Here is a 12,729-nt window from a genome sequence, read left to right on the forward strand (position 1 = left end):
TGGATTGATTCTATAAATTAAAAAGTATTGCCAGTTATTGTAATCTTGTATAGGTACGCATAACAATTTTTTGTTTTATTAAATTTACAAAATATTTAGTGCCACTTTTATATTTTTATTAGATTTACTAATCTATATGTTCGAAGTTGATAAACATTCTTTTAAAGTTCACAAATTGCAGAAAGAACTTGGTCTATATTTCTTTGTGCTTGTATCAGGAACATTAATGACTCATAGTACTTAAATTCATTATTACTCTTGATATATGTTAATATAAAAAATAATATTTTGTACAATACTCTTAATAATCACAATCTATAATATTTATAAAAACAAGAGAGTTGTGTCAGAGAGTTGTTAATATATATAAAAGATTATATAAAAGATTATTCTTATATCTAACTAATATTTTGTAAAATTTTATAAGGCCTAGACCTTGATATAATCTGGAATTAAATTTCAACTAAAATTGTCTTTTTCTATTAGAAATAGTTAAAATCTTCCATTGATTTCTAAATTAAAGTTTTGATAAAAAAAGTTTTGATTAGTTACCATTACAAAATATAATAGTAGTATAATACAAGTAAATTTTCAAGTTAACATCATTGAAAACTATTCTAATTAAAATTACTAGTCATCAGGTACTATTAAAACGATTCTTTACTATCCGTCCAATGAGCTGGAGAGCTTGAAAAGTTTTATTTGGTTGTATTCGTTGTCTCAATAAGTAGAATGTAATTGCTTTTAGGATAATAAGAATGATTATAAGGACTGTAATATCTATCCAAAAAACGGTATGCTCCATCTCTGAAAAAGAAATGAACGTATAATTTGGTTAGGAAACTCTACAAATTGTTTGAAATATTTCTTACTCATTGTTCGCAATAATTCTTTCGGTGCACTGTAGTGACAATAAATTTCTTCTATTGGACATGGCAGTTTTTCTCTGTTATAGCCATAGGTTGCTACTATGAGTCCTTCCAGTCCATATCTTAAATAACTTGAATACATTACTACTGTGCGATAAATAGGCATTGGTTCGGGATCTCCCATGCCTTGTACAGAGAGTAACATTAAAGGAGCTGCTATTGTTGGTCCAATGAACATACCATTCTGAAACATATGATTTATAGTATACATAAATCTTAAACATATAAAATAAGTTTATTTTACGTACCACCATACTCAATGTAGAGGCAATAGATAGAGCTATACTTTCAGCGATGAAAGCACAAAGGAGGCAAATAGCAAAAAATTTGCTTATCCTAGGTAACTCAAGAGGTTGTCCAGTGATCGTATAAACCATTGAAACGTATATAAATGTTATGAAAAACTGTAAAATTATATATCATAAGTATATATTTTTTTCTTTAAAATCTAAATATTAAAATCTAAATCTCTTTTTTTATATATACATGTAGATATATACCAACCTGTACAGGAATATAAGACAGAGAGAGAGCACAGTAATAAGGACTGAGGTTGTACCATCTGTTGAAATGTTCTCTTTTGACCAGAAGGACCTCGGAAGGAACTGAAATAATAAAAATTATAGTTTTTCTTCTTTTTTTTTTTCAATTTTTTAGAAATTTAAGTAAATTTTTACATACAGCGTAATAATATTGGTAACATCGGTATGTAAAGAAAGACTATCAAGCAGATAAAGCAGAAACCAAAATTGAAGAGGGTTTTTGAGCCATCATTGCCAATATTTAAAAATAATAGACCATTCATAATACCCGTAAAGAGATGTAAAGATATCTTGAGGTATACATATCTCTGAAAAATACAAACAAATAATCTATAATGATAAAGTGATGATATAAAAACAATTTACACAAATGTGACAAATTTTTTTTTTAATGTTTTTTTCTCTTTCTTTGTTGTATTCCTTACTCTGTCTCTATACAACTGCAGCATCATCCTTTTAAATAACGTGACGAATTGTTCGTACCATGAAATTCTAGGATGTTTTCTTTCAAGCTCGAATTCTTTGGTAGATCGTGTTATCGATAAGATTGGTAATTTTGTATTTACGTAAGTGATCATTCGTTCGATGTAGTCTTGTCCATATTCTCCTGTCGAAACTTCAATGACTATAAAAAGAAAAAAAAAAGAAAAAGAAAAAAAAAATCATATAAAATATGATATTAAATAATGATATAAATTTTTTGTTAAATATAAAAGAGAAAAAAAAATACATGAAATCGTAAAATTTCGTTTTCTTTCGAAATGACTTACTGAAATCGGCTGGATTATAATGAATCGGGCATTCAATTCCAATTTGGTGAAGAAACGATACCACGTTATTGGAAGATCCTCTATAAACGCATTGTCCATTTGCCATAACGTAAACATTATCAAATTTAGAAAAAATCGATGCACTTGGTGTGTGAATCGAACAGATTACGGTTCTCGCTAAACGTTTTGCTAATTTTTGAAGAAGTAAGATGCATTGCGCCGAGGATACCTCGTCGAGACCTCTAGATAGAATAAGATTGTCTTTATAAATTACAATATCTTTTTTTCTCAAAGATGAAAAAAAGAAAAGTTCTTGATAACTTACGTGGTGGGTTCGTCGAGAAATATTACTGGTGGGTTGTTAACTAATTCTAAAGCTATCGAAAGTCTTTTTCTTTCACCGCCGGAAAGCTCTTCAGAAACTGTATTTTTTGCATTAGTTAATCTCAATATTTCCATGATTTCTTTTATCTAAAATTTTTTTATAAGTTTATACATTTATATTCGTATAATGTGTTAATTAATTAATAACAGATTAAAATAAGATTCATAAGAGAGATAGTACAATCGGATACGTATATCAAAATATTAATTATTTTTACGACTACTATATTTCTTTTTCTTCGTTTTCTTTTTGTTTCTCTTTCTTATTTTATTTTAATTTTATGAAAATAAGAAAAAAAGAATTATTCACTTACTGCTGCTGATTTCTCTGTTTTCGTTAACTTCGAGCCAAGTTTTAAATCGATAGCAAAACACATTGCTTCATAGATAGTAAGCTTAGGTTGAATTAAATCATTCTGCATTATATAACAAGAACCTTTTTTAAATTCATTCACGTCTCTTGGCTGTCCATTAACATTTATCGAACCAGTGGCCCCTTCGCATCTAGAAAAAAAATAATATAATGATATTAACATATAGAAATTGAAAAGGAAAGAAAAGAAAAGAGAGAGAAAAAGAGAAAAAAAGAAGTTCCTTTAAATAGATCACTTTCAATGATATCGTAAACTAGTTTATCGATAATTAAGAGCATAATATGATTATAAAATTACGTAATAACTGATATTCTAATCAACGTTTTTATAACAAAATTTTTTTTTCGAATCGATAATTTATTTAATCATCGTTTAACTTGGTTTTAGATTATTTTTTTTCAAAGTAAATCTATTCAAAGTTTAATTTCCCTTGCCACGTTCGAGTTCAAAATATTCATGACCTTTTACTTTTAACACGTACTACTACATTCCATCGGTCGGAAAATATCTATTTTAAATTCTAATTATGCTAAACGTAACAAGTCATTAAAACACTTCCTTTGTATCTTTTTTTTTCTTCTTTCTCTAATTATAATATTTTATGGATTCATTTAATACTTACTTATATCCAGCAAGAATGTTTAATAAAGTTGATTTTCCCGCGCCGGAAGCACCCAAAATGGCGGTCAATTCACCGGATTTAAATTGACCACTGATTCCTCTTAATATTACTTTAGATCCTATAAAAGCCAGATAAAAAGATGGGAATGCGTTATTAACGAATAAGAAATTCGTACTCTATCTACTCATGCATAAATTAGAAAAAGAAGATCTTGCAAGAATATATGTAAGAAGCAATATGCAAATGTAATATGTGATACGGAATTGCAAATAATTTAAAATAATAAAAATTTATTCAATAATTTTTGCACATAATATTTACGTTGCATTATGTAAATCAGTAGCATCAGTAATTTTCATTCCACTCCTTTTTTTTTCAAGCATAATTAAACAATTATTTTTTTCTCCTTAATTGTAATCCTACGTATGCATGCATAAATATATACATGGGTAGATGTAATGAGTATAAAAAAATGAGCAAGCAATATTGTATAAAATAAGGGAAAAAAGAAGAAAAGAAATGAAAGAAAAAGTAAAAAATTTGTAAAAAAAAAAGAACATATCTTTTCTGTATATAAAAAAATTCTATATATAAAAAATATAAATGTCGAATAAAAATATATGATAATATTAAACACGTGGATATATACATATATTAAAAAACAAGACGAATAATATTTAAAAATATCTAAAAAAATAAAATGAAAAAAGAGGAAAATAACGAGTTAAAACGATGATCTTCGCGTTAGTATTATTCATAATATATATGCTAAACTTATGAGGTACATTTTTTTATTTATAGATATCTATGTAAGTATACATATATAAGTATATATATATATATGTGTGTGTGTATATATATATATATTTATTTATTATGCTTTATGTATTTAATTTAATTCAATATAGTCATTCAAATTATAAAAGAAGACCATTTTTTCTTTCTTGTTCTCGCCTCTGGCAACAAATCATTGGCTACAAAAGCATTTGTTCTCCAACTGGTTGACGTCTCCAGCAAGCGGAAAGCAATTTAACCTTTCTATTATATATTACATTTTCTTTGGTATTTTCCTGCTTCGTAAAAGTGCACACTCATTCGCATCTTTTGCACAGTACGGAAACGTTCAACATAATTCGAAGATTTACGAGGCATTTGAGCGTACAAAAGACTGTTTTTCTTTCTCTCTTTTCTTTTTCTAAGTCTTAACAATTTAAGCGTTAACAAACTTTACAAAGGCTACTGGTAATATCGTTTTCTTCTTTCTTTTCATTTTTTTATCATTGACATTAGAAATTTTAACATTAGAAACGAATGGATAGATCTTATGCATTCTGCACTATTTTTATACTTTTTTGTTATAATAGAGTTTACGATTTATCCTAATCATGTTTTTATTATTTAGTTATAGTTCTAAGGATCTTATACGAACATTCTAATGCTTATGTATATATATATATATATATATATATATATGTATATATATATTTTTTTTTTCTTAACAGAGATGGCTATTTTAAGTTGGTATAAAGTTTATCAATATTTTAATGAAAATAAAATTAAACAAGTTTTTATTAAAGTGATATAGAAAGATAATTATAAGATAAATGAAAAATTATTAAGGTAGATTACGTTTTCCTTTGATAAATATAAAAAGAGCAAAAGAGAAAAAAGAGAACTTCGAATATGAAAATAAATTACAGATATCCACGCATTCAGATTTTTTTAATTGCCTAACGTAAACGATATAAAAAAAGAAATAATTAATGTGTTAAAGAAATGATATGTCGATAGTATTAATTTTCTTTTTTTTTTTTTTTGCTACGAAACATTTATAATATTTTGTTAGAAAAAATCATATATTCTTAAATATACATTAGTATGATAAGATCATTTTTTGGAGTTATTTAATCCAAGAAGGATAAATTTAATAGTAATTATGAATCAGTAGAATGAAATATATGTATGTTAATAAATTTTAAGAAATAAATATAGATAGATTGATAGATAGAGAGAACTAACTTTAATAAGAATATCATTTTGTTAATTATAAGTAAAAATCATTCAAAGTAATAATTTTTCAAGTTCACAGTTTTTTTTTTATTTATAAAAGCAATAATTTAATGGAAATGTTTATAACGAAAGTATCTCGACTATTTCAATGATGTTTCTTGTCAACTCAGAATAGTTTTCGATTTAAACGATACGAACGGGTTTGCCTTTTAGTAAAGAAGAATTATCGATGAAAGTAGTAACCTTCACTGTCATACTTCTTTTCATCACTTTCACATTATCGTTTAAGCGAATTACTTTATTTTATCCTATCTCAAGGGATTTTCTAATCGAGGTTATACTAATTTTTAGCTTCAACGAAATGTTAAATTTCATTAATTATGCAAATCTATGAGTATCATCAAACGTCGGTAATAAATTATAAAGTTATCTTATATATACATATGTATGAGACACTTCTAACTATTGCATATTTTTGTGAATGAAATATGATCGATTGAACTTTAAAAATTGATTTGTAGAATTCGTAATTATACGAAGAAATTAATTGAATTATAAAAATTATTATCATTTAAATGTTTACGTTATGTTAAAATAAATGTAGCCGTTTTATGGAAATTATCAATGCTATTTTATGTAATTATGAAAATAAACATATATTCAAGGATTTGCATCATTAGTGAAGAACTTTGAACAGACGTTAAAAGCATTTCTAACGATTCAATAAAATAAAAAACGATGTAAATGTATGGATCTAAAACATTACGTAATCGATGACTACAAAGAAACTCATTTGATATTTTATTTTGAAAGAGAAAGAAAGAGAGTGAGAAAGATTCATGTTGTGGGTGGATAGAAAGTGAAACGTCACTGTTTCACTATAATGCTATCCCGAATGATAATAATTATAACAGAATATATCTCTCGGACATTCACCGTGACTCTGCTTTTATGTTCTTGGATATTTTTTATAAAATAATTTCTACTGATCTTATTTGAAATATTTATTTTTATCTTATCTCTTTTTTTTATCATTGATACTTTTTTTCTCTCTTAAAAACACTCTTTCAAACACTTGAAAAATTGTTAATTAACAGTTGTTAAATCATTTGTATATTTAAGTTTTCTTTTTTATCCATCAAATCGATAATTAGTGAAATGAAAATTGATGGTAAATTATTTCAATCGATTGATCGATTGCATAACATCTTGTGGGTTTTTCTTTTTTTTAAGTATACAAGCATCTTTAATTTTATCCATCGCATCTCTCGCTAATGTTTCAACTATATTTTTTTTTATCATTGCAATCTTTACTAGAATTTATTCGAAGGAAAAACACGTTCGGTCTAATAATGATATAGAATGTTCATAGGATAAAAACAAAAAAAAAGAAACAAGAAGAAAAATAATACGAGGGAAGAAGAAAAAAGGAGAGAGAAAAACATTTCTTATCTTTTATCTTTATTATCTATGTACATACATATGTATATGTATGTATGTATATATATGTTACTGCAGACGTACGCAATGACGTATACTTCGAAATGCAATGATTCAGATTGTTAATTGAGGTAATGTGGCCTTCGTGGTAAAAGATAAAAAAGGAGAAAAAAAAAGAGAAAAAAAGAAAAGAAAAGAAAACAGAACTTGTTTTATCTTCTTTAGAATTTCTTATTTTAAAATAGGATGAGCATGTAAATGGAAAAAAAGAAAAAAAAAAAAAAGAAAAAGAAAAGAAAAGAAGACAATTTATTTCCAACGTGTATCAATAAAATTGTCGATAGGAAATAACGATGGATGTTTTTTAGTTTTTCTTTTTGCTTTTTCTCTCTCTCTTTTTTTATATGAATAATTTGTTCTTATCTGGCTTACCTTTTTTTCCTATCGGCACGCTATAAGCTATATCATTGAATTCAATGTCCAATGGTTCCAATTTCATAAGATGTCCTAAATCCGTCGAGACTTCGATATTGTACGATTTATCTTTTGTGATATCGTTCTTCTCTTCTGAATTACTGAATATGTTTACATTTGAATCCATGATGAATATTTACCACCAATGTATTTGATAATTCAAAAAGTTTTCAATGCAGGATGCATTCTTTTGAAAATTGATCCGGTTTTTGGTTTATTTCTGAAAAACAGAAAATAAGAACAATTGTGAATTAAATTAATTTTTGATTAAATATATTCGTCGAGAGACGAATCTCTCTCTCTCTTTCTCTCTTTCTCGTTTTTTTTATCTTTTATTTTGTGAATAATTTTAATGCAATATTTGTTACTGTCAACGTTATTCATAAACTTTGTTGTTTATACTTACAATTAGTAAGTAATAAAATTATTTCTTTGTCGTTTTGTTTCATGTTATATTTAGTAATGAAATAATAAGCGACCTTTTGACATTTATCTAAACAGACATTCATCATAGATTACTTATGTGTATCTCGAGTTTTTACACATATATAAATAAGGACTATTCAATGAAAAACATTAATGCATAGCAATGAATATATAATGAATGAATCATAGAATAATGCTGAGAAATATTAAAACTTATTAATATCTCTCTGTAAAAAGTATATCATTTAAATAAATAATACCAATTGTTATCTATTGATCTAATCATTAAAAAAAAGAGAACTGAGTTTTTCTTGTTCTTTTTTTTTCTTTTCCTTTTTTTTTTTCCTTCTAATTTTAATCACCCGAAATAACTAACATAGATATGTAAGTAAAAATAAATAAGACAGATATGTAGGTCGATAAATAAGTTCAACGATTAGTGAAATGTCAATTGGTCAAGTTTACAAGAATATAAATTTCCGGTTGTAATATTTAAAAGTGATTATTTTAAACAAAACATGCATATTATTCTAATAAAAGTTATTTGTTTAAATATTAACAAATAAAAACGAATAATTTCTTTCTTTTTCCTTATTTTTCTTTTTCTTTTTTTTTTCATTTTATAAACACGTAATGAGAAGAAATCGATTATAGGATTAAACTATTATACTCTTATACGAATAAAAAAGTGAGCGAAGAAGTTGTTATTAATATATTCAAATTCAGAATAAAAAATGATCATTGCAGACGGATTGTATTGCTAACATTGCGTCACTGACATACGGAATAATATAGTAATATGTATTTCGTTATTTTTATACTTGTATGTTTGTTGTAGGAAAATATGAAGAATTTATATGATTATGTAAAAATAACATCTTCAAATATGTTCAAAACAAAGTCTTATGTGCGAATTGTAAAATCAAATATAAAATAATATTTCAAAATACTTGTTTTTTGATCTTTTTTCTTATTCTTTTCTTTTCATAAAAAATAAGTCGAATCAATGTCTTTGTTGATGTTAATAATTTTCTCTCTCTCTCTCTCTTTTTTTTTCTTTGAAGTGTATTACAAAAGGCATTAAATAAATCGAAAGTGATACAAATATGTTTAAAAAAGAATAGGTACGTTAATCAATGGCAGACACTTTTCTCGTTCATCAACCTCTATTTTTACTGTATATGCGCATGCGTTTATTCTACCTGCTCGATGATATCGAATTAGAACTCAATGAGAGAGATGGGTCGTTAATATTTCAAAGAAATGTTTGTGTTTCCTCGATCAAATAAAAATTTACGTGACATGCATTGAATTCGAAAAACTTTGCTAGATATCAAAAATAAATTATTCGACAATGTTAACCCACCGATAGTATAAATTATTAAACGTTCCATTTTAATGTAATGAAAGATAAAAATATGAAGAAAGAAAAAAAAAAAGAAAAAATCGACGCTTTGATTACAATAATATTGTCACATTTAAAACCGGTTTGATAAAAAGTTCATTTTAATTAGAAAAATAACAAATATTTACGCAAGTTTATATACATATATATAAATATTAATGTTTATGGCCGATAGAATTTATAACTCGTGTGTGTAATATATTCAATCACGATTAGATTTCATCGATTGAATATCGTTATAATCAACACCTACAAAATATAATTTCCTCATCTTAATCCTTATTTTCTTTCATTATAATACGCAATTAGAAATCATTATTCGAGTTTATTAAGAATTCAGGTTTTTCTCAATGCTCGATAATTATTGCATAACGTTAGGATATATATAATTATAATTTTATTGAAGTTAGTCGTAGAAATATTCTCCTTCTTTTTTACGAAATGTTCCATTAGAACAGTTACTAAAAAAACCTTTTCAATATATTTATAACGCGTTTAATGTATGTGTCGAAGTGATAAAAAAAAAAGAAAAAAAAAAAGAAAAGAAAAAGAAGTAAAAAAGTTACAATTTTACAATGTATTGATCGATCAATGAAAATTCGACTGTAGTGAAATGATAAAGTGAATGAAAATTGTATTTATATAATCTTCTTTTCCAACGCATCAAAATATTAATCACTATCATGAAATTTGATCGAGATGTGTAAAAGATTAACTCGCAAAATCACGGGTAAAGATATAATAGAAAGATAACAAATCGAAAACAAGTAAATATTTTTTTTCGTTTCTATCGATTTTTTATTTCATTTAAAAAAGATTGACCTTAGCTAAATTTAATCGATTAACTTACAATACGTTTCTAATTTTTCTCGACAAATGTTTCTAATTCCTTTTAGCATTTTTTGTGTTTAACACGAATGTACGTACTCGTGATCATGGAATTAACTAAAATCATTTGTAATTTTCAACTGAATGCGTTGGAAATATAACTTCAATCAAATTTGTTTCTTAATTTTCTTTTCACTTTTTTATCATGCCAGATGACTTAATATTCTGCTCGTAAGAAAAGACCCATGATCCCTTTTTTATTTCTTTTTCTTCTTTTTCTTTCTTCTTTTATTTTGTTTTTCTTAAGCAAGACATATTCGTTCGTAAGTCAGATTGAAACGAAAATGACAAAACAAGTCCTTATCATATCGCATTTAATAAATTTTGTATGAAACACGAGATTCTGTATGCAACACGTAAAAGAAAAAGAGAGAAAGAAAAAGAGAGAGAGAGAGAGAGGAGAGACAGATAGACAGATAGGCAGACGAATGGACAAACAGAGAGATAAAAATTTGTATAAATAATAAGTATAAATGTTTAATCTATTAAATACTCGAATTTATATCGTGCGAAAGAAACAAGTTTTTTTATAGAAATAAAAATAAATTCTCAATATCAATGAATGTCGTACACATATTATTAAAGAAAATATTAAAAATATTATTTTCTCTTGTTTGAGAAAAAAGAACACGTATACAAACACGCAAACACATATGCACAGACACACACATACACACACACGGGCGCGCGTGCACACACGTACGTACAGAATTTTCTTTACATATAAATCTAATAATAGATTAAAATAATGAATATCTTTATGAAACGATTGGGCGAATAAACGTATATGTACGTCGTGCGAACGTACGAATGAACGAACGTAGAAGATTGATAGGAAGAAAAAGAGGTAGAGAAAGAAAGACAAAGAAAGAGAAAGAGAAAAAGAGATAGAGATAGAGATAGAGATAGAGTAAAAGAGATGAACTTCGTCGGTGTAGATACAAAGAAAGAGAGAGAAAGAGAGAGAAAGAGAGAGAAAGAGAGAGAGAGAGAGAGAGAGAGAGAGAGAGAGACAGACAGACAGATAGTACTCACACACAAAGAAAGAAGAATAACCTATTTCTGTTTCACTCTCACGATCTCCCACTATCTGAATTTTCTAAATCTAAACTATACTTGTGATCTTAAGATATACCTATCTCACGATTTTCTAACGAAGTAACTCTTGAGAAAAATACATGGGTGAGAAAGAGAAAAACAGAGGTAGAGAAATAGACAGAAAAAGAAAGAAAGAAGAAAAATATGTGTATACCGTGCGAATAGTGGCGGCAAACTGACTGCAAGCTTGGCTAACGCCTTCTAGACTTTAACTTGGGGGAGTTCCTATAGTAGGAACGCCGCTGCTTATACGATACTACCACGCATGCTCCGAATTGGAACTCAAGTAGGGCTTGTATACTTGTTTTTTTTTTTCTTACGTGTTAGTATTATTCTTGTCTTTCTTCTTCTATCGTTGACCTTCTTTCCTTCCTCTATTACTTTACGATCTCTCAAATTCGTTTTTTCTCCTTCTTCCTCCTCTTCCTCTTCCTCCTCCTCTTCTATTCTGGCGTGTTTCTTTCTTCTCTTTTTTTCTTCTTCTTTCTCTATCCAATCGAGAGACAAAAACGAGAAACGAACGTAGAGAGGAATATTAAATCGTTTGTTGATATGTCTGTTATCTGACATATCAGTGAAAATAATAACAATTATCGTATACAGTACATAGTTGAGTTGTAATGAGTTATAATAATCAAATCGAAATTTTTCGTTCATTAAAAAATATGAAAAATTTTGGATATATTGGATCATATATAAATTCAATTAAATTTTAATATGATTTTACGTAATGGATAATATTATAATGACGAGTTATACAATTTGATAGTTTAATGATTATATGCGTGTGCTAACACAAGTATTAGATCATCGTGATCGGTCATAATAATCTTCGAATTAACATATTGTTAATGGAAGATGTCATTCAGTTTTAAACATTTTAAACGGGAGAGGTGAATCGGTTTTTTCTTTTTATTTTTTAAACTTCGAAAAAAGATAAATTATATCGTCGTCAAGTTTTAATAAATTATTTTAATTATAATTATATAATCACTTTACACGCAATACATGTAATACAATACATGTAACAATGATTAAGACAGGATGATAAAGCTACGAAGAACAAAGTATATAATATAAGATATTCGTCCATATTTATCTTACAAATTTTTTATTTATGGATCAACCTAATGTATTATAATCTGCGAATATCTTGGGATTTGTCCTTAATTGCTATGCAGCTTGTATAAAAAAAAAAAGGAATCACAATCTCTCATTTGATTTGATCAATCCCGTCTTGTTACTTTTTCCTTTCTTTTTTTTTCTTGGTAGTAAAATTTTTTTAATCTCATACATCGTAGATACAGAAAAAACCAGTTTCAGTTTTTTCAATTATGTTCTTATTAATTTTCAATTCTTTCTTCCAA

The 12,729-nt window shown here is 26.6% G+C and overlaps 1 protein-coding gene across 3 annotated transcripts; it reads right to left on the reverse strand.

The window, feature by feature from the left end:
• Nucleotides 1–41: 41 nt before the first annotated feature.
• LOC127067589 (ATP-binding cassette sub-family G member 1-like) lies at nucleotides 42–11,669 on the reverse strand. 3 transcript variants are annotated; one of them, XM_051002687.1, is made up of 12 exons: nucleotides 11,517–11,669; nucleotides 7,504–7,765; nucleotides 3,622–3,739; nucleotides 2,940–3,129; nucleotides 2,567–2,712; nucleotides 2,242–2,483; nucleotides 1,897–2,096; nucleotides 1,611–1,779; nucleotides 1,434–1,534; nucleotides 1,178–1,333; nucleotides 873–1,113; nucleotides 42–807 (listed from the first exon to the last, which is right to left on the reverse strand). In XM_051002687.1, exons 2-12 carry the CDS (start codon nucleotides 7,670–7,672, stop codon nucleotides 638–640), a joined length of 1,902 nt encoding a protein of 633 aa, XP_050858644.1. In that variant the 5' UTR covers nucleotides 7,673–7,765; nucleotides 11,517–11,669; the 3' UTR covers nucleotides 42–637. The 3 variants fall into 3 exon arrangements, with proteins under 3 accessions (XP_050858644.1, XP_050858646.1, XP_050858643.1); XM_051002689.1 differs by having other exon boundaries at nucleotides 11,400–11,532; XM_051002686.1 differs by lacking the exon at nucleotides 11,517–11,669 and adding an exon at nucleotides 11,300–11,510 and having other exon boundaries at nucleotides 493–807.
• Nucleotides 11,670–12,729: the final 1,060 nt, after the last annotated feature.

Source organism: Vespula vulgaris, chromosome 11 (assembly GCF_905475345.1).
Source record: "Vespula vulgaris chromosome 11, iyVesVulg1.1, whole genome shotgun sequence".
In the NCBI taxonomy this organism is placed as follows: Eukaryota; Metazoa; Arthropoda; class Insecta; order Hymenoptera; family Vespidae; genus Vespula; species Vespula vulgaris.